General features: G+C 44.3%; 1 protein-coding gene across 4 annotated transcripts in view; it reads left to right on the top strand.

The window, feature by feature from the left end:
• Positions 1-24,958, top strand: part of strada (STE20 related adaptor alpha) — an 88,276-nt gene extending 63,318 nt beyond the window's left edge. For all 4 annotated transcript variants that reach the window (XM_080213591.1, XM_080213594.1, XM_080213593.1 and 1 more), the window contains 5 exons: positions 10,599-10,770; positions 13,787-13,891; positions 18,150-18,391; positions 21,414-21,456; positions 24,268-24,958. In XM_080213591.1, the coding sequence (XP_080069717.1) occupies positions 10,599-10,770; positions 13,787-13,891; positions 18,150-18,391; positions 21,414-21,456; positions 24,268-24,420 (715 nt within the window). In that variant the 3' untranslated portion in view covers positions 24,421-24,958. The remainder of the gene's footprint in view (positions 1-10,598; positions 10,771-13,786; positions 13,892-18,149; positions 18,392-21,413; positions 21,457-24,267) is intronic.
• The last annotated feature ends 2,823 nt before the right edge of the window (positions 24,959-27,781 follow it).

The following is a 27,781-nucleotide window of genomic DNA, read 5'->3' as shown; positions in this document are numbered from 1 at the left end:
AATCAATCCCAGTAAAGACTGACTTTGGATCTTTCTTTCAGCAACTAGTGATCAGGAGTAATACAGCCCAATCACATAATCACTGCACTGCCAAAGCAGACTGCAGTCTGCTTCACTGGCAGCTGTATGCAATGCTCTGAGGTTGCAATAGAACAGTAAGAAGTCTCACAACACCAGGTTAAAGTTCAGCAGGTTTACTTGGCAGCGCTAGCGTTCGGAGTCTCATGCTCCTTCTTCACACTTCATCTTAAGACTCGCATTCCAACGATTATCTTGTAAATTGAGTTTGTGTCTTTATATGCCCCGTTTGTGAACACAAATCCTCACTCACCTGATGAAGGAGCTTGAGACTTCGAAAGCTAGTCCTGCCAAATAATCCTGTTAGACTTTAACCTGGTGGTGTGAGACTTCTTACTGTGTTTAGCCCAGTCCAACTCCGGCATCTCCACATCATTGCAGTAGAAGGCAGCATCGACACCTTGGTGGGAATCCGTGACATTTGATGTTCAGCTGCCTCATTCCCCAGCGGAGTTAGAACAGCAACTATTGCTGCTAGTCTTTCACCGACATTTTCGGCACAGGTATTTTTAGCAGCAGGTGGGAGAATTGCTAGAAGCTATTAAGACCCTGTGAAGTGTGTTGGAAATAGCTGTGAAAAGCAAGACTGCCTTTAAACGTCCTACTGCTCATCTGAGGTCAGGCGCCCATTATAACTTCTCAGCCTAATTTCTACACAAGACTATTGCTTTGCTGATATATCTAGCACCACACCATTTGGCTGTTCGTAGTGTAAAGGAGTTCAGAGAGGTAGCAAGTTATTGTTTTGCACAGACTTGAAGAACACAAGGATGAAGTGACACAAAGCTAATGAGCTTGCTAAGTACGTTCTGCATGGTTACACCCAGTTGAAGCTTAAAGGTCATTCCAACCTCCCCAAACCACCCCCCCTCCTTCCACTTCCAGAACACTCTTTAATCCAGTTCCAGTTGATGCACTGCATTCGTGAGGCTGCCACTTGGAGAGTGAGTCTGATATTTCTGAGTGTCTGGATTTGACTGCTACGCTCCTGTCTTGTGGAACTGTATGCTAACTGGAATTACACTTCCTTATTTCCCCCCATTAATTGGACTACATTGATTTGCTGCTACGAAGAGAATAGTTAAATTGAGAGATTGTATATCTTGCATGTCCTAGCTAATATTTATTCTTCAGTGAATAAGAAAATTATCTGCTCATCATATTGCTGTTCATAGAATCTTACAGAGCACAAGTTGGCTACTATGTTTTGTACATTACAACAGCAACTACATTGAAAAGTATTGCATTATTTATAATGTGCTTTCGTGTTAAAGTTGGAAAAAAGGAAATTATGAAAGCATGAGGGGCAAACTGGCTGAGGTGGATTGGGAACATACATTAAAAGATGTGACAGTGCAAAAGCGCTGGATAGTTTTCAAAGAACTATTACATAGCATACAGCACCTATACATTCTTTCATGGTGCAAAACCCCCAGAAGGCCAGTCGATCATGGCGGACAAAGGGAAGTTAAGGATTGTGTAAGATTAAATGAAAAGGTTGCCAGAAATAGTCGTAAACCTGAGGATTGAAAGGTTTTTAGAATACAGCAATGGAAGTCCAAGAAACTGATGAAGAAAGGTAAAACAGAATATGAAATGCAAGCTAGGAAAAAAAATACAAACAAACAAAGCTTCTATCAGTGCGTAAGGAGGAAGTGTTTGGCCAAGGTAAATATGGATCCATTGTATGCAGAGTCAAGAAAGTTCTTAACAGGGAAATGAAGAAGTGGTAGAGAAGGTAAATGATTATTTTGTGTCTGTTTTCACTAAGGATGATACAGGAAATTTCCCAGATGTAGAGATCCAAGGGACGAGGGAGAATACGGAGTTGAAGGAAATTAGTATAAGTAAGAAGGTTGTATTGGAAAAATGAATGGGACTGAAAGTTGACAAGTCCCCAGGACCTGATATTATGCATCCCAGAGTGTAGAAAGAAGTTACTATACAGACAGTGGATGCATTGATGATCATCTTCCAAAATTCTACAGATTCTGGAATGATGGTAGAAAGGCAGCAAATGTCACCGCACTGTTTAAGACGGGAGAGAGAGAGACAATAGGGAATAGACCTGTCAGTTTTACATCAGAGGTAGGGAAAAATGCTGGAATCTATTATAAAGGATGTGATAAATGGACACATGCCCAATCAGCATGGAGTTACAAATGGGAAATCATGTTTGACAAACTTGTTGGAGTTTGCTGAGGATGTTACGAAGAAAATTGACTAAGGAGAATTGAGGGTCTGAAAGGCTTTTGGTAAAGTCCTGGTCTGGAGGGTAATTAGCAAAATAAAAGCGCATATCATTGGAGACAACATACTGTTGTGGCTCCAACTCTATCTTCAAGTTTGCTGACGACACCACCATAATGGGCCCGATCCCAAACAATGATGAGATGGAGTTACAGGAAAGAGATAGAGAATTTGGTGCAACTGACCATAATCTCTCCCTCAATGTCATCGACTTCAGGAAGTGTAGTGGAAGACATGTTTATGTCTACATCAATGAGAAGTAAGTAGAAATGGTTGAGAGAATCAAGTTTTTAAGTGTCCAGATCAACAACCTGATCTGGTCCCCCCATGCTGACACTAAGTTAAGAAAGCCCACCAACACCACCTTTCTCAGGAGACTAAGGAAATTTGACATTTTTGCTACAACTCTCACCAAACTTCTCCAAATGCATCATAGAAAGCATTCTTTCAGGTTGTATCACAGCTTGGTATGGCTACTGCTCTGCCCAAGACCACAAAGAGTTGTGAACAAAGCCCAGTCCATCACTCAAACCAGCCTCCCATCCATTGACACTGTCTACACTTCCTGCTGCCTTGGAAAAACAGCTAGTGGATAATCAAGGACCCCACGCACCACAGACGTACTCTCTCCCACCCCCTTCCGTAGGGGAAAAAGGTACAAGTGTCTGAGGTCTCGTACCAACTGACTCAAAAACAGCTTCTTCCCTGCTGCCATCAGATTTTTGAATGGACGTACTTTGCACTAAGTTGATCTTTCTCCACGGCTTAGCTGTGACTGTAACACTACATGCTGCACTCTCTCCTTTATCTGTGAACAATATGCTTTATCTGTATTGTGCATAAGAAGCAATACTTTTCACATGTGACAAATCAAATCAAAAGTGACTAACAGGCAGAAAACAGAGAACAGGAATAAACGGGTCATTCTTATGTTGGTAGGCTGTGCCTCATTGGGTACTGCAAGGATTAGCACTTGGGCCCCAGCAGTTCACAACATATATCAATGATTTGGATGTGGAGACCAAATGTAATATCTCCAAATTCACAGATGGCGTAAAGCTAGGCAGAAATATGTGCTGTGAGGAAGATGTAAAGCGGATACGTGAGGATTTGGGAAGATTTAGTGAGTGGGCAAGAACATCACAGATGGAATATAATGTGGAAAAATGTAAGGGGAACACTTTTGGAGAAGAAAGTGATGTGCAGAGTATTTCCTAAATAATAAGAAATTAGAAAGTGGAGATTACAAAGGGATCTGGATGACCACTATACAGACAATAAGCACTCTTAGCCAAGTGCTGCCCCAGAGACACTGGGTCCACTTGGCCCACGTCATTCCCCAGCATAAGATCCAGCAACAGTTCTTTATTAATTAGACATTTACATCTAGTTTACGTCTTGGTCAAGGAAATTTTCCTGAAAACGTTTTTGGAATTCCTCTCCCCCCCTTATCTTACTCTCACTTAATCCCGAATGATAGCTTGGGTGATTAAAATTTGCCACTTTATAATTCTTGCACATCTGCAAGAATTTGTTTGTCTATCTCTGTTTACTATTTGGAGGCCTGTATGATGTCCAAGTAGTTTGATTATCCTTTTTTTTTTGCTTCTCAACTCTAACCATTAGATTCTGTCTCTACCCACACCGGGATATCTTAATTTTGCAGCATCTTCCCTAATCAGTACCGTCAGCCCATCTCCTTATTTTCCTTCCATGTTTTTCCTGAATGCTTTATATACTTGAATATTAAGCATCCAGTCGTCACCAATGTTAAGTGATGTTCCATTATTGCCACTACTTCATATTCTCACACAGCTATTTGAGCTCAACAGTCTTATTCGCCAAACTTCATTCATTGACATTCTTGCATTTTAAACCTGTCTTTATATTCACAGATTTGTTACAGCTCAGAAGACGACCATTCGGCCCACTGTGTCTGCTCCAGCTCTCCAGTCAGAACATTATGACTTGGTTGTTCCCTTGTCTTTTCCTCATTTCCCTGGACATTATTTCTATGCAAATAACCACCTAATGCCCTCTTTAGTACCTCAATTGAACCTGCCTCCACCACACTTCCAGGCAGTACATTCGAAACCCAAACCACTTGCTGGGTGAAAAAGATTTTTCTCACATCATGTTTGCTTTTTTTGCAAATCACTTTTTAAATCTTGTGCTCCCTCATACTTGATCATTTTACAAGCGAGAACAGTTTCATTCAGTCCTGTCATGATTTTGAACATCTCTATCAAACCTCATCTTCACCCTGGTTCTTCTCAGTAGCTTCTTCACAATATAGTACCACTTGAAATAGCAGAGACTATTTCCTCAGGTGGATGTAGCTGTTACTAGGGGGCATAATTATAAAGTTCATGGTGGGAGATATAGGACAGATGTCCGAGGTAGATTCTTCACTCAGAGTGGTTATGGTGTGGAATAGACTGCCTGCTGTGATAGTGGAGTCGGACACTTTAGGAACTTTCAAGCGGTTATTGGATAGGCACATGGAGCACTCCTGAATTATAGGGAGGGGATAGCTTGATCTTGGGATTGGACATTGAGCACAACATTGAGGGCTGAAGGGCCTGTACTGTACTGTAATGTTCTATGTTGATTCACCAGATTTTTGAACTACAAGGGAATATGATCTAATGGGGGACAGTCGAGAAAGTGGAGTAAACACCTGATATAGGAGCAGCTGTAGACCGATTGAGACTGCTCTGTTAATATAATTATGGTTGATCTTGGGCATCAACTCCATTTTCCTGCCTATTCCCCATATCCCTTAATTCCCTGAGAGACCCAAAACCTGTCTATCCCAACCTTAAATATATTCAACAATGGAGCATCGTCAACTCAGTGGACAAAGAGAATGCCAAAGATTCACTATCTTTTAAAGTATTTTCTCCTCCTCTCAGTCCTAAATGGTAAGCCCTTTATCCTGAAGCTAAGCCCCCCCCCCCCCATGTTTTAGATATCCCAACCAGAGGAAAATTTCTCAGCATCTATCCTTTTGAGCCCTTTTAGAATTTTGTAGGTTTCAATGAGATAGCCTCTCATTCGTAAAATCAGAGAATGTAAACTCATTTTACTCAACCTCTCAAACTGGACAAAACAGTCACTCCAGGGACTAACCTTTGTTATACCACTATCAATGCAAGTATATCTGGCCTTAAATATGGAGACCACACCTACAGATATACTCCAAGCGTGGTCTCACCAAAACCCTGTTCAGTTGTAGCAAGTCGTCTTTATTTCTGTACTACAATCTCCTTGCAGTAAAGGCCAACATACTGTTTGCCTTTCTACTTGCTTGCTGCATCTGTATGCTAACTTTCAGCATTCCTTATGTGAACACATCTAAGTCTCTTTGAACATCCAACATTTACAAGTTTGTTTCTACTTTTCTATCCTGACAACCAAAGTGAATAACTTCACACTTCCCCAAATTGTTACTCCATCTGTCATCTTGTTGCCCATTCACTAAACTTGTCCATATTTCTCTTTGTAGCTTTTCTGTATGTTTTGCACAGCTTACCTTCCCATCCAACTTGGTGGCATCAGCAAACTTTGAATCATTACTTTCTGTTTCTTCATTGAAATCATTAAAATAGATTGTAGGAAGCTAAGGCCTCAGCATTGATCCTTGCAGCACTCTTATATTTACTGCCTGCCAACTTGAAAAAGCCCATTTATACCTACTCTCTGATTTCTATCTGTGAACCAATCTTCAATCCATGCTGAAATATTGCTGCCAACTCCATAAGCCTTATCTTGGCAATTAGCCTTTAGTGTGGCATCTTCTCATTCATTTTGGGAATCCAACTACATTACATCTACTGGTTCCCCTTTATCTACCGTGCTAGTTAAGAAATCTCGAATAAATTTGTCAAACAGGATTTCCCTTCGGTAAAAGCCTGTTGACCTGTTCTGATCATACTCAGTTTTCTAAGTACATTGTTAATACTTCCTTAATAATAGGTACCAACATTTTTTCAACAATTGATATAAGACTAATTGGGCTGGAGTTCACTGTTTTCTCTCTCTCTCTCTGCTTTCTTGAAAGCATAACATTTGCCAAGTTCCAATCTAATAGGACCTTTCCCAAATGTAAGCAATTTTAGAAAATCAGTGTTGTGCTGTGAAGGCATGAAAAAAATTTTTAAAAATGTTATCTTCCATATTCTTATATTTTAAAAAGGGACAATTGCTACGCTGATAAAATGGCTGCAGTTAGTCACATGCTGGTAGTTCTGGAAGATTCTAAACCATTCCATTGGACAAGGGCTAACTCATTAATCTCTTAGGATATTGCTTGCAGTGTATAAATGTTCCAGCCAAGCCAACACGTAAATTGTAGACAAGACATATATGCCAGCCAGCCCTGAATAAAGGCAGAGCTACTTGTGATTCCTCTTCTGCAGCAATGTCCTCATGATTCCATTTACCTGCTCAAAAATACAATGGCTTTTAACAACAGTCCTTAAAGTATTTCATTCGATCAATGGCTCAACTGAAACTGCCCTGTCACACGACAGAGACTTGAGCTGTTTTTAATTACACTGCTTTTGAACTCTGGTGTTTAGTTGTGGTTTAGTCTCAGAACAGGAAACTGGATTCCAGGCTAGCAGCCTGCCTCTGACCTGTATCTCTCTCAAAATCAGAATCTTGAATTTCACCTACAGAGTGAACCAATTCCCAGAGTACAAGAATACTTTGCTGCCTACGACAAAGACCAGGAATTCTGGCAAGCAAAGCCACCTGAAATAGCCTTGATTGGACATTGACTTACTGATTTGATTTATAATTGTCACATATATGAGTATACAGTGAAAGGTATTGTTTCTTGCATGTTGTACATACAAAGCATACTGTTCATACATAAGGAAAGGAGAGAGTGCAGAATGTAGTACTACAGTCATAGCTAGGGTGTAGAGAAAGATCAACTTAATGCAAGGTAGATCTATTCAAAAGTCTAATGGCAGGAGGGAAGAAACTGTTCTTGAGTCGGTTGGTACATGTCCTCAGACTTATGTATCTTTTTCCCAATGGAAGAAGGTGGAAGAGAGCATGTTCGGGGCGCATGGGGTCCTTGATTATTCTGGCTGCTTTTCCGAGGCAGTGGGAAGTGTAGACAGAGTCAATGGATGGGAGGCTGGTTTGCGTGATGGACTGGGCTTCGTTCATGATGCTTATGGTTTCTTGCAGTCTTGGACAGAGCAGGAGCCATATCAAGCTATGATACAACCAGAAATAATGTTTCTGAGGTGCATCTGTAAAACTTGATGGGAGTTGTGGCTGACATTGCCAAATTTCATTAGTCTTCTAAGAAAGTAGAGGCATTGGTGGGCTTTCAGTGTCGGCATGGAGGGACCAGGACAGTGTGTTGGTTATTTGAACACCTAAAAACATGAAGCTCTTGACCATTTCTAATTTGTCCCCTTAGTTGTAGACAGGGGCATGGCCTCCACTACGCTTCCTGAAGTCGATGATAATCTCCTTCGTTTTATTGACATTGAGGGACAGATTGTCTGCTATGTTGGTGTCATCAGCTAAGGTGAAAATCGAGTTGCAGGGGAATTTGGCCACTGTCATAGGAAGTATGGTATGGGGCTGAGGACACAGCCTTGTGAAGCACCTGTGTTGAGAATGATCGTGGAGGAGGTGTTGTTGCCTATCATTAATGATTGTGGTCTGTGGGTTCGGAAGTTCAGGATTCAGTCACAGGCGGAGGTCCAGGCCACAGAAATAATGGTGTTGAAGGCTGAGCAGTAATCGATAAATAGGAGTCCGACATAGGTGTCTTTGTTATCTAATGGACTAATGCCAACAGCTTTTGCATTTTTCAAAGGAGCTCACAATTTGTACAATCTTTCCTCTTCTTTCTTGGCCTTTCTACCTTGTAGGCTTTGAGTGTGAATATTCGTTGCGATCCATCCCTTTTTGAATGAATTTAATTAGCTATGGGTTTAATTTTAACATTGGAACCTAATGAACTACAGTTTGCTAAGCACACCATTTCGTCAAGGGAAAGGATAGTGAGGGAAATAAATTAAATTAGTAATTAAAACTGTTGATATAATTGACTGAAGGGAGGAACAGTAATAGTAATTTAATTAACCTTGTCTTGGTTTTGGTAACAATAAGCGCGATTTTCTTGGAGATCCTCTCCACAATAACCAGCAATTTCATTATCTTTTAGAACCCTAGGCCATAGTCATCAGGTTCCAGTGATTTGTCAGATAGTAGTCCCTTATGTTTTGCAGTTATTTTTCTCTGCTAATATTAATTTCCTCATCTCTTCAGTCCCCTAGGTTGTCACCTATTTCTGGAATTGTCTCTCTACTTTGAGGACAGATACACAATATTCCTTCAGTGCCTCTCTCACTTCCTCATGCTTTGTAATTTCTCCTGTCTCTGCTTCTCAGGGGCTAATGTTTACTCCTCCTTATATATTTATAAAGCTCCTGCAATCTGTTTTTCTATCTTTGGCTAGTTTACTGTCATATTCTTTGTTTTCTCTTTTATCAACTTTATGGTGGCCCCCCTGCTAGTGTCTAAAGCGCTCCCAATCCTCAGATTGGCTGCTGTATTTCTGCTGCATTGTAAGCCTCCTCTTTTGATTGAACACAATCCTTAACTTCCCAAGTGAGAGCCATGGACGATCTTTCTTGCTGAGTTTTTGTTTTCAATGAAATTAATTTTTGTTAAAGATTTTGAATTGTTCTTTAAATAATTCCTGCTCGTCATTTCATAGAATCATAGAATCCCTACGGTGCAGAAGGAGGCAATTCAGCCCATCGTGTCTGCACTTACTCTCCGACAGAGCATCCCACCCAGGCCCAACCCCGTAACCCCACATATTTACCCCACTAATTCCCATAATCTGCACATCCCAGGACACTAAGGGGCAATTTAGCGTGGCCAGTCTACCTAACCTGCACATCTTTGGACTGTGGGAGGAAACTGGAGCACCCGGAGAAAACCCACACAGACACAGGGAGAATGTGCAAACTCCACACAGGCAGCCACCTGAGGCCAAACCTGGGTCCCTGGCACTGTGAGGCAGCAGTGCTATCCAGTGTGCCACCATGACACCTCAACCTTTCTCTTTGGAAATCTCCGTTCACACAAATCGTCCCCCACCGTTGCAACCACTTCCCCACCCACCACCCCCCCCCCCCCCCCCACCCCGTTAGTTTAAAGCCCTGTCCCAGCCTCGTTATATGATTAATCACGATGCTGGTCCCAGCCCGATTCTGGTGGAGACCATCCAAACACAATAGCTCACTCTTCCCTGAGTACAGATACCAGTGCCCAACGAAGGCCCTTCTTCCCACACCATTCTTTGTTTAATTCTCTTTAATCTGTTTTACCCGATGTCAGTTGGCTTGCAGCTCAAGTAACAATGTAGGGATGATAACCTTTAATGGTGTTCATTTTTATTTGAACCCTAACTCCTCAAATGCTCCTGGCAGAAATCGTTCCCATACTGTCTGTCTGCCTATTCATTGGTTCCCACATGGCCCGTGACAACAGGATCCTCCTCTCCCCCTCCCACTCCAAGTTCCCGTCCAGTTGATGAGGATATGTCCTTTAACCTGACAGCAGGCAAGAAGCACAGCAATCCGAGTTCCTGGTCCTGATTGCAGACAACAGTATCTATTCCCCTCACTATCCTGTCGACTATAACTACCACATTCCTCTTTGCTGCTTGTTTGAACAAATTCCCTAGTTTAGAGATAGTAAAAGGGAAACCAACCAATCGTTGACACATTTTATTATGATGTTACACATTTTTTTCTCTTTTAGACCTGCTTGTTCTGATTCCCGCTGACTGCCGCTGCTCTTCACTCACACACTGTCTTCTCTCATAGAATCCCTGCAGCGCAGAAGGAGGCCTTTCAGCCCATCGAGCCTGCCCTGACCTCAATCCCACCCAGCCCTTATCCCCATAGCCTCATGTATTTACCCTGCTAATCCTCCTAACCTACACATCATGGGACACTAAGGGGCGATGTGGCATGGCCAGTTCACCTAACCAGCACAGCTTGGGACTGTGGAAGGAAACCGGAGCACCGGGCGAACACCCATGCAGACACGGGAAGAACGTGCAAACCACACACACATAGTGGCTCAAAGCCGGGATTCGAACCTGGGTCCCTGGCGCTGTGAGGCAGCAGGGCTAACCACTGTGCCACCTTCATTCACACTAATGACTGTCCATTTTACTCTGCCCAAGCTGTACTTACAACCACCTTATTTCCTTCCAGGAGTGTTCAAGCAAGTCACATTCTAATATCGTCAGATGGACAGGTTTATTTATCAGGACTCCGCAGTATATTCAGTATGATCAGCCACGGGCAGAGGCTACGGGTGATCCATGACTTCCCTAAATACAGTGTTAAAATATTACCCTGGCTGAGCCCCGAGCTGCTGCAACAGGTAAGTTAGACATTGAGTGTGACAGGATGTTTGAAGCATCAGGTGGGTGTAGTACAGATCAACGCACCTATATATATTAAACAGGAAGTGTACAACATTTTATTGATAAGAGGCAGCTAGCCCTGGTCTCAGAGGCAGCCTGCAGTGGGCAATATGTAGCCGACAGGGTTAAAATTTCACCCAAAACCTCAGCTCCTGTGTGCACACTGGGTTGCATTTTATGTTTATAATCTTGCCAGTATAGAACCAGAAAAATGTAGCAAAATCAGCCCATGGTGCATGTTCGAATTTATTTAACATAACTGTTTAAAACAACTTGTCCAAATTAATCAGCATTCAGCAGAGCAAAACAAGGTTCATTACTCTGATCATTACTGGGCCACTGCCTAAGGGACCTGCTGCTGGTCAGTTAGTTCAGTGCTGATGGTCTGCCTTATGGCAGAACATTGGAGCTAATGGCAAGAACCCAGCAGACTTAATATGATGTTTCCTGCTTGTTGATTCCTGCAGTTCCTGCAACTCCAGATTGATAGACAATGCTTGGGTTAATGTTCCTGCTGTTCTTCTTCGGGTGTTTGGTGCCCCTATATTCAGCTTACACCCAAACCGCCTCCTTGCTACTGCACTTGGTTGCAATTGTTGGTTCCTGATTCTTGGAATAAAAGTGAGTGTGGAGTGTTTTGTCTTAATTCAGTCATTCGATGTGGCTGTCAGTGGCAGGGTTGGTATTTATTGGCCATTCCTTGTTGTCTTTGAGAAGGTGGTGGTGAGCCATCTTCTTGAATCACTGCAGTCCATGTGACAGAGAGCCATAGAGCAATACAGCACGGAAACAGGCCAATCATTTCATGCCAATCAGCTAGTCCCAACTGCCCAGGTTTGACCCATATCTCTCTACATCTTTCCCATCCATGTACTTATTCAAATGATTTTTAAATGTTGCTATTGTACCTGCCTCAACCACTTTCTCTGGCAGCTCATTCCATATACACACCACACTCTGCGTGAAGAAGTTGTCCCTCAGGTCCCTTTTAAATCTTTCCCCTCTTGCCTTAAACTTATGCCCTCTAGTTTAATTCCAATTCCCCTTCCCTGGGAAAAAGACTCAGAGTTCATCCTATGTATGCCTGTCATGATTGTATACACTGCAATAAGGTCACTCCAAGGAGTAAAGTTCTGGCGTGGCCAAACTCTGCCTATAACTCAGGCCCACTAGTCCTGGTAACATCATCGTAAATCTTTGCACTCTTTCCAGTTTATTAATAACTTTCCGATAACAGGGTGATCAAAACTGTACACAATGTTCCAAGTGCAGCCCCACCAATTACTTATATAGCTATAACAAAATGTCCCAACTCCTATACTGAGTGCCCTGGCTGATGAATACCTTTTTTCACCACTTTGTCTACATTCAGCGAACTATGTACTTGTACTCCTAGGTCCTTCTGTTCCTCAACACTGCCTAGGGCCTACCATTCACTTATAAGTCCAACACTAGTTTGATTTTTCAAAATACCACACCTCATGCTTGTTTGGATTGAAATCTATTTGCCAATCCTCAGCCCACTTCCCTAATTGATCAAGATCCCCCTATAATTTTTGATAACCACCTTCACCATCCACACAATACCTCCTAATTTAGTAGCATCCACAAACTTACTAACTATGCCTTGTACATTCATGTCTAAATCATTTATATAAATAACAAACAAAAGGATCTCAACACCGACACCTAAGGTACACCACTAGTCACAGGCCTCCAATCCAAGAAAGAACCTTTGACCATCACCCTCTGCTTCCTACCATTGAGCCAATTTTGAATCCAATTATCTACTCTCCCTGGATCCATGTGACCTAATCTTCCAGACTAGCCTAGTATGGGGGACCTCGTCAAAGGCCTTGCTAAAGTTTGTACAGGCAACATCTACTGCCCTACCCCCATCCATCCTCTTGGTTACTTCTTTGAAAATTCTAAAAGGTTCATCAGACATGACTTCCTATGCACAAAGCTGTGCTGATTATCTTTAATCAGACCTTGACTATCCAAATGTTGGTAGATCCTGGCCCTCAGAATCTCCTCCTATAACTTACCCATCACTGATGTCTGGCTCACCTATATAGATATACCACAGTGCTAGTACCAAGTGTGATCCAGGATATTGAGCCAGTAACAATAAAGGGATGATGATGATTATACTTTCATGTTGGAATAGTTTGTAGTGAAAAGTTTATTACTGAATCAGTGGGACTCCTCTTCATTTTTTTTTTGTTTTTTCTATTCCAATTCAATCTAATCAAATCCAATCGTGCCCCCCCCCCCCCAACCCTCAGGAAATTGGGAATTCGATTATGCACCCCCTCCCCCACCCAAAAACTATCCCATGCTCGCGCTAGCTGCCTCCTTACTTACCCCCCGTGGGTCAGCTCTGAAGTGCTCCCCAGACTTCTGGGTGGGGATCCTCTTCCACGAAAGTTGCATGCCAAGGATACCAAAATTGGAAAACTGAAACTACCCAGCCAATGCTGCTCCCCACTTCAGACTCACCCCCACCCTTCCCCCAAATCCTGCTTAGCAAACCTACCCCTGTTGTGAGGAGCCCGGGCCAGAATTCTAAGATAGATGGTGGTTATTGCCCTGTTTTGAAGACAGATGGGTTACTGTTGGAAATCACTGCCACTGTGTTCACTTATCAGGAAGTTCTCATTACATTACCTAAGACCAGGAGAGTAGCTATTGGCTTGGGATGGGGTGTTGAGGAATTGATGAACACTGAAGCCCAAACACCCATTCTTTGGGTGGAGGTAGTTGAAGCAGCAATTTATTTACTGTATCACAGGTTTCTTTCTGAGTAACCTGAGTTTAAGCCTTTCAGGAGAGTGAACTTACCCTGTGTGTGATCCTACCATCCACTATGGGTTACTCAGTCACTGAGTTCCATTTACATGATTGTAGACATTAATGCCTTTTTATAATATTTACAGCTATTAACTAAGGTATCCTGTTATCTTCCTGTAGAATCTCCAGGGTTATGATGCCAAATCGGATATATACAGCCTGGGAATAACGGCCTGTGAACTGGCTAATGGACATGTTCCCTTTAAAAATATGCCTGCAACTCAGGTATGTGTTATAATGTACTTGGCGCTGCCTGCCATAGGCAAAGACAGCAGCATGGGTTAGTGCATCACAGGATTCTAATAAGATAATCACCAATTGATTGTGCAGAAAGAGAAAGAAAAATTTAATTGGCAGCTTGAGAATTGTTAATCAATATTTGTCACAGGTACAGTTCAATTCAATCACAGAATTATCTTCCCTTTAGTTTTATGACATGAGACTTGATCTGTATGAACCATGATGTTGTTATTCACCACGTGGATAATAAAGCTGACTCAGGACTAGTTGATTCAGAACCAATTTGCAGAACGAACACAGGCCAATTTCAAAGATTCACTTCCATCTGAGTGAAGAACAAAGAACAAAAAAAAGAACAAAAACAGCCCGGGAAACAGGCCCTTTGGCCCAACGAGCCCGCACCGCCATTTTAACATTACCAGTCCCCCCTCCACCCATGACCCTTATCTATGCTTATGGCATTCCACATTGAGGGAAAACTAATTTAGGGACAATTTATTACCTCCAATCAGCCTAATAGCACATCTTTAGGGTGTGGGAGGAAACCGGAGCACCTGGAGAAAACCCACGCAAGCACGGGGAGAATGCGCAAACCCCCACAGACACTGGCCCAAATCCATGTGTCCCCACAGCAAACAGTGATAGTCACTGAGCTGTCATGTTGCCCAGCATCTGGTCCAGTTTAAGCACACACTAACGACATGAAGTACTAGAAAGTCCTCCTCATCTGTGTCCTAAGCAATCTCCTTTATTCTGAGACTGTGCCCCCTTCCTGCATCTACCATGTCATACATGTTAATAATTTTGCAAGTTTCAATGAAATCCCCTTTCATTCTTCTAAATTCTGGAAAATACAGGTTCAGGCTCCTCAGTCTCTCCAGTATAACCAGTTCTTACCAATGTTTGCCAACCTTTGCTCTTAGCTCCACCAGCGCAGATTCTTGTTCTTCAAATCTAGGATGCTCTCTCGCTAATCTAACTGTAATAATTTAAAGATTGAATTCTAAATAATGTAAGTTGAAGGTCTCAGTTGTGAACCACTGGACTCATTATGAGCAAGTCCATTGTGTTGGAATCTGTGCTTTCAAAGATTGTGCATTCTGAAGCAGAGCCTAACCGGAAACAGAAACTGAAAGAAAGAAAAAACTGATTCTCCTAATTTATAAGGAAATGAAAACTGAAACTGAGATTGGAAACTAAAACTTCTAGACAGATTGAACCTGGCTGAAGATACATAAAGAGATTCAGAGCTATCCAAGCTAAGTAGTTGAAGTTGATGATGCAGTACAGGGAGCATTGAAACAGGCCTTTCGTTCATGGCCAACTTGTTCATGCTGCCCGGTTTTTGCTATTAAGCTAGTCACAATTGCCCATGTTTGGCCCTTTATCGCTCTATGCACAACATCTTCCCCATGTAACTGTCTAATTGCTTTTTAAAAACACAATTTATTCTTATACCAAAGACCAGCTAGTTACATGCAGTGCCATACAACAGGAGGAAAGGTGTCTAGAAGATTCAGTCAAGGACTTATGATGAGAGACGAGTAATGGAAACCATTACCAGTATAAACAGGGGGAACTATTATACAAAAAACTCTGGTTCTGTGTTTATCAACCTTATACATTTCCTGACAACCAGATGAGGACAGAGGAATTGGGAGGGTAGCTGTGAACAGTACTACAATTATAATGTCTGCATTAGGAATGTATTGAAAAAAAGTCCAGATAAGGAGGAAATAATATGGCTTAACTACTATGGTACGTGTAAATGAGTAGAGAAGGCACTCAAATTAATGACTGTTGTGTTAATTGGAATTATTTTCATAATTGGTAATCTGAGGGGTTTAGATAGTGACAGATGCAGATAAAGGGCAAGAGGAAACAGCTCAGAAAGGTGAAGCTAGACAATATCCCAGTAAGCAGAATTGTGACAGCTGAGGGCTAATCCATTTGTAAGGGGGCGGATGCATGTAACCTAATTTGGTGGTGAATAATGTAAGCATTGGGCACCTGCTGTAACCTTTGAGGCTACAGACCAGATACTGGACAGTAGGATTAAAATGCACGGTGAGTTTTCACTTCTCATTTGGCACTAATAAGATGGGCTGAATGGCTTCCTTTTGTGCTGAAACAGGGGAGGCAATGGCCTAGTGGTATTATCGCTAGACAGTTAATCCTGAAACTCAGTGAATGTTCTGGGGACCTGGGTTTGAATCCCGTCACATCAGATGGTGGAATTTGAATATCTGAAATTAAGAATCTAATGATGATTGTGAAACCATTGTCGAATGTTGGAAAAACCCATTTGGTTCGCCAATGTCCTTTAGGGACGGAAATCCTTTCCTGGCCTGGCCGACACGTGACTCCAGAGCCACAGCAACGTGGTCACCTCTGAACTGCCCTCTGAAATAGCCTAGCATGCCACTCAGTTGCATCACCACCACTTTCTCAAGGAGAACTAGGGATGGGCAATAAATGCCAACCAGCCACTGACACCCATGTCCCACGAATGAAGAAAGAAATTTCTCAGTGGTTCTGAGAAGAATGATGTCAGCTTGGAGCAAATGGAAATGACTTGAATATGGCAGAAGAAATTCAAGGGACACCAGTGCAAAGTCTTAAACGTTGGGATAAAACTGAATGTAAAATTAGGGACATCAAGATCATTGCATATAAGATGATCAGAGGGTTAGATAGGGTGGACAGTGAGAGCCTTTTTCCTCAGACAGTGATGGCTAACACGAGGGGACATAGCTTTAAATTAAGGGGTGGTAGCTATAGGACGGATGTCAGAGGTAGGTTCTTTACTCAGAGGGTAGTAAGGGCGTTGTATGCCCTGCCTGCAGCAGTTGTGGACTCGCCAACTTTAAGGGCGTTCAAATGGTCAGTGGATAGGCATATGGATAACATTGGAATAGTTTAGCTTAGAGGGCCATTAGATTCGTTCCACTGGTCGGTGCAACATTGAGGGCCAAAGGGCCTGTACTGCACTGAAATGTTCTATGTTCTAAGATATTTGAAGGAGAGGCTGAAAAATTTGTAAACGGGTAGCTAAACATAAATGCTCAGTCGTAGCAGAACAGTGTGATCTGTGCTAAATAAGAGCCACGTACAAGCAATGGTCTTCTACAGAAAAGCTGGAGAATAAACTCGAGAACTAAGCAGAGAAATAATTGAAGATGAAGTGTAAAATAATAGGTAAAGAGAGATCAGTAAAAATTAGATGAACAAATTTTAATTCTGGAATTCCGAGCACCTGTAGCCACATCGTGCAATGCTGCGCTCCTGTGTTGTACATTCAATTAGCCAATGTTCAGAGAGGAAAGGGAGGTTGGAGGTGGGATGGTAGTTTGCAAGGATGGGTGGGAAAATGGTCAATATTTGTTTTCTGGAAGATGAAATGATAGGAGATTTAAAGGAGGGGCCAGGGGAAGTTGAATGATGAGCAGTTTGGTGAGAATTGGTTTGAGGGCACAGGAGATGGGCCTCATGGACAGGATGTGATCAGAGTGGGCATGAGCGGAGATGGGAGAGAAACTAGGGAAGGATGTGAATTCAGGGCTGCTTGGGGTGGGGGGGACAACATTAAAGGAAATTTGGCCAGGTGGGTGAGGGGAAGAGAGCAATGCACAGAGACAGCTGATCAGATTGAATCCTTATGACAAGGCCACGAGCTGCTGCAAATTATTGTTGTTGGTGAGAGCAGTGTGGAGAGGAGTTCAGTCAGCAGGAAGCTGAATGTACTCGTTACATCCGCAATAGTGAGGAATTTTAGCAGATGAGAATAGGAGCCAATAGTGTTGTAGTCCAGCCAGATGTGGTGGATATCGAAACCAATTGTGCGCCATATCCTTTTAAGTCTTAATCCCTTCGGATTTTAAGTGAAGAAGGGGGGTCACATCTGGGAGCAGCCGGGTGAGAGTGTGTAATAGTTTTATTAGAAATTTGGACATTAAAGGTGGAGGTGAGTAAATCAGTTTCATGTTCCCCATTATTGAGACTAATTTTCAATTCCAGATTCCATTCAGTGAATTTAAATCCTTTTAAGACCATATCCCTTGATCTTTAAGTGAGTTACACTGGTGAGATTTGAATACCCCAGAACATTGGCCTGGCCCTCTTGCCTCACTAGTCCAGTGACATTACCACTACGCTACCATCTTCCCCTGTTTCTCTTTTTGTATCTAATGTTTAGCTTTAAGACGTTTATCTGTTGTTCCCATTAACTTGTTGCTCTGTTCAGATGTTGCTGGAGAAGTTGAATGGGACGGTACCCTGTCTATTGGACACCACTACCATCCCTGCAGAGGAGCTGTTGATGACAAACTCGCAGTCAGCGGTGGATTCAGGCATCGTCGAGAGCTCTGCGGCTTGTGGCACACGAACAACAAACGGGGACCAGGTGCAGCATCCATACAACCGGACCTTCTCTGGGCTCTTCCACAACTTTGTGGAGTTGTGCTTACAGCGGGAGCCTGAGCAGAGGTACAACCATTGTCAAAGCAGAGTGGTGGCTGGATTTCATTCACAAAATTACATATATATGAAAATAAGTCTGCGCTTATGCAGTTGTTAATGCTGGCAACTATTTGCATTGAAATCTCTGATATTGAGTATTTCTCAGTCAGAAGTTGGCTGCAGAGTAAACATAGAACATAGAACATAGAACACTACAGCACAAACAGGCCCTTCGGCCCACAAGTTGCGCCGACCACATCACCTACCAACCTACAGACCTATCTATAACCCTCAATCTCATTAAACCCCATATACTCATCCAGAAGTCTTTTAAAAGACCCCAGCGAGTTCGCCTCCACCACCACTGACGGCAGCCGATTCCATTCACTCACCACCCTCTGAGTGAAAAACTTACCCCTAACATCACTTCTGAACCTCCCTCCCCGCACCTTAAATCTGTGTCCTCTTGTAGCGACCATTTCAAACCGGGGAAATAGCCTCTGAGAGTCCACCCTATCTATTCCTCTCAACATTTTGTAAACTTCTATCAGGTCGCCTCTCAACCTTCGTCTCTCCAGGGAAAAGAGTCCCAGCTCCCTCAACCTAACTTCATAAGGCATGCCTCCCAGTCCAGGCAACATCCTTGTAAATCTCCTCTGCACCCTTTCAATAGCTTCTACATCTTTCCTATAGTGAGGCGACCAGAACTGCGCACAATACTCCAAATGAGGCCTGACAAGGGTCTTATAAAGTTCCAGCATTACCTCCCGACTCCTAAACTCAATCCCTCGATTAATGAAGGCCAGTACACCATACGCCTTCTTGACCACCTCCTCCACCTGCGAGGCCGATTTAAGAGACCTGTGGACCCGGACCCCAAGATCCTTCTGCTCCTCAACACTACTCAGACTTCTGCCCTTAATAGTGTACTCGTTCATCCCGTTGGTTCTGCCAAAATGGACGACAACACATTTATCCGCGTTGAAGTCCATCTGCCACTTCTCCGCCCAGTCCTGCATCCTATCTATGTCCTGCTGCAACTTTTGCCATCCTTCCAGATCATCCACAACACCACCGACCTTCGTGTCATCAGCGAACTTACTTACCCATCCCTCCACTTCCTCATCCAGGTCATTTATGAAAATGACAAACAACAAGGGTCCCAGAACAGATCCTTGAGGCACTCCGCTGGTGACTGACCTCCATTCAGAAAAAGCCCCATCCACAACCACTCTCTGCCTTCTGCAGGCAAGCCAGTTCTGGATCCACAAGGCCAAAGGCCCTTGGATCCCATGCCCTCTCACCTTCTCAAGAAGTCTTGCATGGGGGACCTTATCAAACGCCTTGCTGAAGTCCATGTACACTACGTCCACGGCACTTCCTTCGTCAATGTGTTCAGTCACATTATCGAAGAACTCAACTAGGCTTGTAAGGCACGACCTGCCCTTGACAAATCCATGCTGACTATTCCTGATCATGTCAAACCTCTCCAAATGTTCGTAAATCTTGTCCCTCAGAAGCCTCTCCATCAGCTTACCAACCACTGAGGTAAAGTTCCCTTGAATCTTCCCAAATGCTGTGTCTTCACAATGAAGCTTTGTCCAACTACTTTGGGACACTTGTTACTTTACCTGATTGAACTCAAACCTTCTGGTCTGTTTGACGCAGTGACACAGTTACACAGTTCTTACTTTTACCAACTGAACTATAAAGGAAGTATTTTATCAATCAAACTGTGGTTAATGTACATCCCACTCGTTATAATGTTGCTGTCCGCATCACCCTCGCTGTAATGTTGCTGCCCGCGTCGCCCTCGCTGTAATGTTGCTGTCCACATCACCCTCACTGTAATGTTGCTGCGAGCGTCGCCCTCGCTGTAATGTTGCTGCGAGCGTCGCCCTCGCTGTAATGTTGCTGCGAGCGTCGCCCTCGCTGTAATGTTGCTGCGAGCGTCGCCCTCGCTGTAATGTTGCTGCGAGCGTCGCCCTCGCTGTAATGTTGCTGCGAGCGTCGCCCTCGCTGTAATGTTGCTGCGAGCGTCGCCCTCGCTGTAATGTTGCTGCGAGCGTCGCCCTCGCTGTAATGTTGCTGCGAGCGTCGCCCTCGCTGTAATGTTGCTGCGAGCGTCGCCCTCGCTGTAATGTTGCTGCGAGCGTCGCCCTCGCTGTAATGTTGCTGCGAGCGTCGCCCTCGCTGTAATGTTGCTGCGAGCGTCGCCCTCGCTGTAATGTTGCTGCGAGCGTCGCCCTCGCTGTAATGTTGCTGCGAGCGTCGCCCTCGCTGTAATGTTGCTGCGAGCGTCGCCCTCGCTGTAATGTTGCTGCGAGCGTCGCCCTCGCTGTAATGTTGCTGCGAGCGTCGCCCTCGCTGTAATGTTGCTGCGAGCGTCGCCCTCGCTGTAATGTTGCTGCGAGCGTCGCCCTCGCTGTAATGTTGCTGCGAGCGTCGCCCTCGCTGTAATGTTGCTGCGAGCGTCGCCCTCGCTGTAATGTTGCTGTGAGCGTCGCCCTCGCTGTAATGTTGCTGTGAGCGTCGCCCTCGCTGTAATGTTGCTGCGAGCGTCGCCCTCGCTGTAACGTTGCTGCGAGCGTCGCCCTCGCCGTAATGTTGCTGCGAGCGTCGCCCTCGCTGTAACGTTGCTGCGAGCGTCGCCCTCGCTGTAACGTTGCTGCGAGCGTCGCCCTCGCTGTAATGTTGCTGCGAGCGTCGCCCTCGCTGTAATGTTGCTGCGAGCGTCGCCCTCGCTGTAACGTTGCTGCGAGCGTCGCCCTCGCTGTAATGTTGCTGCGAGCGTCGCCCTCGCTGTAATGTTGCTGCGAGCGTCGCCCTCGCTGTAATGTTGCTGCGAGCGTCGCCCTCGCTGTAATGTTGCTGCGAGCGTCGCCCTCGCTGTAATGTTGCTGCGAGCGTCGCCCTCGCTGTAATGTTGCTGCGAGCGTCGCCCTCGCCGTAATGTTGCTGTGAGCGTCGCCCTCGCTGTAATGTTGCTGCAATCAATGCTGGCTGCTTTAGTTCTCTTGACTGACCCTTGCCTCTGTGTTCTTTTTAGGCCCTCAGCCAGCGCATTACTCAACCATTCGTTTGTGAAGCAGGTATGTGCACAGTGATTTATCCTTCACATATTCAGTTGACCTGTCATTCTATACTCTGACTGACCCCCGGTATGGGTGGGGGTGGAATAAAGTGCTCTGGAGAATCAGGGTTGTCTCCAAAGTTCACAGTAAGTCTCTGCTATTTAACTGGACTTCACTCACTGCATATCATCTTGGGAAAAGAGATAGAAGCAGAGATAGAGAGAAAGGGAATAATGGGAAGATGAAGCAGGTGGTGAGGAGATTCTCGGAGGTGAATTAAAAGAGATGTGCTAAGGAAGATCAGAGAGGGAGACTGGAACTCGAAATAGAAGCAGGAATAGATCACATGACCTATCAAGTGTCTACCATTCAGTGTTGTTATGGCTGATCCTGGACTTCAATCCCACTTATTTGCCTCCTCCCCATGAGCCTGAATTCCCTGAGGATCCGAAACTCTGTCTTTAATATATTCAACAATGCAGCATCCATAACCCCCAGGATAAAGAATTTCAAAGATTAACCATGCTAAATTCTCCCTCGGTGTGCCCAAGCAGTTGCCGGAGTGTGGTGTTTAGGTGCATTTCATGGTAACTTCATTGCACTGTTAATGTAAGCCTATTTGTGACACTAATAAATAAACTTCAACTTTAAAAACTTTAATTCTGAGTGAAGTAATTTCCCTTCATTTCAGTCCTAAAGAATCAGTCCCTCATCCTGAGACTGTGTCCCTGAGTCTTAGATTTGATTTGATTTATTACTCTCACATGAATTAGCATACAGTGAAAAGTATTGTTTCTTGCATACAAAACATACTGTTCACAGAGAAGGAAAGGAGAGGGTGCAGAATGTAGTGCTACATCATAGCTAAGATGTAGAGGAAGATCAACTTAATGCAAGGTTAATCCAGTCAAAAGTCTGACAGTAGCAGGGAAGAAGCTGTTCTTGAGTCAGTTGGTACATGACTTTTGTATCTTTTTCCCGATGGAAGAAAGTGGAAGAGAGAATGTTCGGGGTACGTGGGATCCTTAATTATGCTGGCTGCTTTGCTGAGGCAGCAGGAAGTGTAGACAGAGTCAATGGATGGGAGGTTAGTTTGTGTAATGGATTGGGCTACATTCACGACCTTGTGTAGCTCCTTGCGGTCTTGGGTAGAGCAGGAGCCATACCAAGCTGTGATGCAACCAGAAACAATACTTTCTATGGTGCATCTGTAAAAGTTGGTGAGAGTCATAGTAGGCATGCCAAATTTCCTGAGTCTTCTGAGAAAGTAGAGGCGTTGGTGGGCTTTCTTAACTACAGCGTTGGAATGGGGGACCAGGACAGGTTGTTGATGATCTGGACGCCTAAAAACATGAAGCTGTCAACCCTTTCTACTTCATCGCTGTTGATGTAGACAGGGGCATGTTCTGCTTTACACTTCATAAAGTTAGTGACAATCTCCTTCATTTTGTTGACTTTGAGGGAGAGACTATTGTTACCGCACCAGTTCACCAGATTCTCTATCTCATTCCTGTACTGTGTCTTGCCATTGTTTGAGATCCAACCCATTACAGTGGTGTCATCAGCAAACTTGAAAATCGAATTGATGGGGAATTTGGCCGCACAGTCATAGGTGTATAAGGAGTATAGTAGGGGCTGAGAACACAGCCTTGTGGAGCACTGGTGTTGAGGATGTGGAGGAAGTGTTGTTGCCTATCCCTACTGATTGTAGTCTATGAGTTAGGAAGTTCAGGATCCAGTTGCAGAGGGAGGTGCCAAGGCCCAGGCCACAGAGTTTGGAGATGAGTTTCCTGGAATAATAGTGTTGAAGGCTGAGCTGTAATCAATAAATAGGAATCTGACATAGGTGTCCTTGCCGTCTAGATGTTCCAGGGTTGAGTGCAGGGTCAGGGACATGGCATCTGCTGTGGACCTGTTGCAGCAATTGGCAAACTGTAGTGGATCCAGGCAGTCTGGGGGGCTGGAATTGATTTGTGTCATACTAACCTTTCAAAGCACTTCATAATGATGGATGTCAGAGCCACCGGCCGCTAGTCATTAAGGCACTCTGCCTGGCTTTTCTAGGTACCAGGATGATTGTCGTCTTCTTGGAGTAGGTACAGGACTGATAGATTTGACAGATTCCGTGACCAGCAGAAACACTCTGTGTCCACCCTATCAAACCCCTTCAGAATGCTGTAGATTTCAATGAGATCTTCTAAAACTCCAGAGAATATAACTCAGCCTCTCCTCAATGGACAACTGCCTCATTCCAGGGGCCAACTAATGAACCTTTGCTGTACCTGTTCCAGATCAGTTATTCTTCCTTACTGTGAAGATCTCTGTTCAGCTTAATAGTTAGTGAAATGAAGCTGGAGTCCAGTGTATTTTGGTTTAAATTGATGGGGAGTTCAAATTACTGAAATTGTGTTTTTGAAAATGTTACAAAACGAATGTAATTTCTGTAACTCCTCACTCATACCACCACATTGGCCATGCTAAATTCTCCCTCAGTGTATCCGAACAGGCATTGGAGTGTGGTGACTCAGGGATTTTCACAGTAACTTAATTGTAGTGTTAATGAAAGCCTACTTGTGACAATAAATACATTTTAAACAACCAGCAAGTTAAGACCATTTTGTTCTACTTTTGCTGTTAAGTTAGTTTAATTATAAATGTACGCCTTACCTGTGACACTTTGCCTCCCATGAAAGAACAGACTTTCTACCTAAAAGGTTGGTGCATGGAGGGGTCGCTATTATGCTCTCACCAGCTTGTCGGCTCCCCATTGTCACTCCTACTCCTCCTGAGCTGCAGCAGGTCACTCACTCCTTTTTATTTTTTCACCAGTTGAAGCGACGTGTGGTGGAGGTGCTTCCTGACCTGCTGCGACCCGTCACCCCGATGACCGACCTGGAAGGAACTCTCCCACACGAGTTGCGAGGGATGGCCGGACTGGCATCCAGCCTGGAGCAACTGGACGTGGAGGACTGGGACTTCTGAACATGGAGCCCATGCACGTGCAGCAGTTGCATGATGCTGATGGTCTTTATTTGTATTTTTTTTTACATAAAAAAGCCAACTTCGTTAACTTACAAATGGTAGCTGGGATCCAGAGACCTGTGGTACTGATGGAAGCTGAATAATGTGTGTGCCCATCGAACCAGCTTGGGTGGACCAGGGACCACCGCCTGAACATTGTCGCTCAACTTGAACTGGAGATTTCAGATCAAAACCTTTACCCCTTTCCTGCAACCATACCAGCAGCTAGTGAATTATGAGTACCGAGGCAGTGTACTCACACCTCTTGTGAGTTGAGAGGTAATATCCTCATTCCCTCGCACTCCCTGAGAGTACAGAGACTGTGTGTTCACAACTCACCACTTGAGTACAGAGTCATTGTACTCGAAGCCCTCAGCACAGTGAAGGGGATGCAATGTATGCAGATAATGTTTTATTACCTTCTTGCATAAAATCCCTTTATACCTGAATTGTTATTTATTCAGATTCACTCAATATTAAAGTTACATTTGGATATAAATTTGTGGTACCCTTGCATACTGGACAAGTCTGAGATGCATCCCTTGTAATTTAGATTCTCTCTCATGTAGGAGATCCGATTCTGAATTTTGCTGTTCAACATTCTGTCAAATCCATTGGGTTAATTTTATTAACCACAGTTTTAGAGAAGCATGGGTGTAGGGGGGAATATTCCAGTCAGTTGCTGCCCTTCATTGAGTGAGAAACCAGTAAATAACAGGAGTCAGCAGAGCCTGGGCTACGCCCCACTGTGAGATCCGTGACTCCACAGACTATTGAGGTTGGGTTCAGTATGGATCCCTCAGAGCTGGAACAGGAGCAATTGGCAGATGCAGATCTCTTCTTGAAAGACCTGACCATAACTGGCTAGCTGAGCCACAATGCAGAATTCTGACTTCCTGTCGTGGAGAAGCCACTCATTTTTCAGTAATGCGCCAAGCCAGGATCTGCAGTGGATATCAGCTGCCTCTAACCCTGCATGAGCAAACTCACCACATAGTCGCAACCCATGGGACCCACAGAAGCTGTCAACTGCCTGATATCCCCTTTTTGAAATGGTGCAAATTCCCCCTGTCGCACCCCCGCAACCCCAAGATAGTCCTGGAGTCTCACAGAAGCTAAATCTCCTGAACCAAGCTGTCAGCGGCCCAGGAGAAAAAGAATAAATCCATTAAGGTGGTTTTTTTTTTCATTTTCTGTCAACGTTTTTGTAAAAGTAAATAGATTAAAAGAAGACGTATAGATCAGGTGGATTCTTGGAGGCTTTTTCCCAGGACTGAAATGGTTGCTTCGAGAGGACGCAGGTTGAAGGTGCTGGGGAGTAGGTACAGAGGAGATGTCAGGGGTAAATTTTTCACTGAGGGTGACAAGTGAGTGGAATCGGCTGCCATCAGTGGTGGTGGAGGTGAATTTGATAGGATATTTTAAGAGACTTCTGGATGAGTACATGGGACTTTTGATTGAGGGTTGTAGGTAAGCCTAGTAGGGAGGGATATGATCGATGCAACTTGTGGGCTGAAGGGCCTGTTTGTGCTGTAGTTTTTCTATGTTCAAAGACTTGAAGCAAGAGGTAAGGTTACCCATCGAATTGCAAGATTCTGTTTCTGGTCATGGCAGCAAGCAATGTTGCTCCCAATATATAACTTCTTGTGAAGCCACTCTTTGTGAAATTGCCAAGGGAAGGCGATGGCCTAGTGGTATTATCGCTCTACTATTAATCCAGAAACCTAGACAACATTCTGGGGATCCATGTTCGAATCCCACCACAGCAGATGGTGGAATTTGAATTCAATAAAAAAAAGCTGGAATTAAGAATCTACTGATGACCATAAAACCATTGTCGATTGTCAGAAAAACCCATCTGATTCACCGATGTCCTTTAGGGAAGGAAATCTGCCTTCCTTGCCCAGTCTGGCCTACATGTGGTTCCAGAGCCACAGCAATGTGTTTGACTCTTAATTGCCCTCTGAAATGGCCAAGCAAGATACTCAGTTGCATCAATCGCTACAAACTCTCAACAAAGGAATGAAACCGGACGGACCACCTGGCATCGACCTTGGCACTGGAAAAGACAACAGAAAAACAGATAGCCCTGTCGACCCTGCAGAGTCCTCCTTGCTAACATCTGGAGGATAGTGCTAAAATTGGGAGAGCTGTCTCACAGTCAAGCAATAGCCTGACATAGTCATTCTCACAGAATCATACCTTACAGGTAACATCCCTGACACCACCATTACCATTCCTGGATATGTCCCATCCCAGCGACAGGACATATCCAGCAGAGGTGGCAGCATGGTAGTGCACAGTTGGGAGTTACCCTGGGAATCCTTAACGTTGACTCCGGATCCCATGGAGTCTCATGGCTTCAGGTTAAACATGGGCAAGGAAACCACTTACTGCTTACCACGTACTCTGATTGATGAATCAGGACTCCTCCATGTTGAACAACACTTGGAGGAAGCACTGAAGGTGGCAAGGGTGCAAAACGAAATCTGGGTGGGGAAATTTCCACATCCACCCCAAGAGTGGCTTGGCAGCAGCAACACTGATCGAGCTGGCTGGGCCCTAAAGAATATAACTGCTAGATTGGGTCTGCAGCAGGTGGTGAAGCAATCAACAAGGGGAAATAATGTACTTGACCTCATCCCACCTATCTGCCAGCTGCAGATGCATCTGTCCATGACAGCATCGGTAACAGTGACAACCACACAGTCCCTGAGAAGATGAAGTCCTGCCTTCACATTGAGAATAATCTCTATTGTGTGGCACTGTCACCGTGCTAAATAGGACAGACTTTAAACCAATCTAGCAACTCAACACTGGGCATCCACAAGGTGCTGTGGGCCATCAACAGCAGCGGAATTGTATTCCAGCACAATCTGCAACCTCATGGCCTGGCATATCCCCCACTCAACCATTACCATCAAGCCAGGGGATTACCCCTGGTTCAATGGAGAGTGCAGGAGGGCATGCACCAGAGACATATCAACCTGGTGAAGCTACCAAACAGGGATACTTGCATGTCAAGTGGCAAAAATAGCAAATGATAGAGTTAAGCGTTCCCACAACCAACAGATCAGATCTAAGTTCTGCAGTCCTACCACATCCAGTCAAGCATGGTGGTGGACAATTAAACAACTCAGCCTGTGTCGCTATGAGGGGACACAGGTTTAAGGTGCTGGGGAGCAGGTACAGAGGAGATCTCAGGGGTAAATTTTTCACTCGGAGGGTGGTGAGTGAGTGGAATCGGCTGCCGTCGGTGGTGGTAGAGGCGAACTCGTTGGGGTCTTTTAGGAGACCTCTGGATGAGTACATGGGATTTAAT

The sequence above is a fragment of the Carcharhinus amblyrhynchos genome, chromosome 27, assembly GCF_965287045.1.
Source record: "Carcharhinus amblyrhynchos chromosome 27, sCarAmb.v2.hapA, whole genome shotgun sequence".
NCBI lineage: Eukaryota > Metazoa > Chordata > Chondrichthyes > Carcharhiniformes > Carcharhinidae > Carcharhinus > Carcharhinus amblyrhynchos.
Note: the sequence above shows the minus strand (reverse complement) of the source record. Positions and strands in the feature narration are given on the sequence as shown.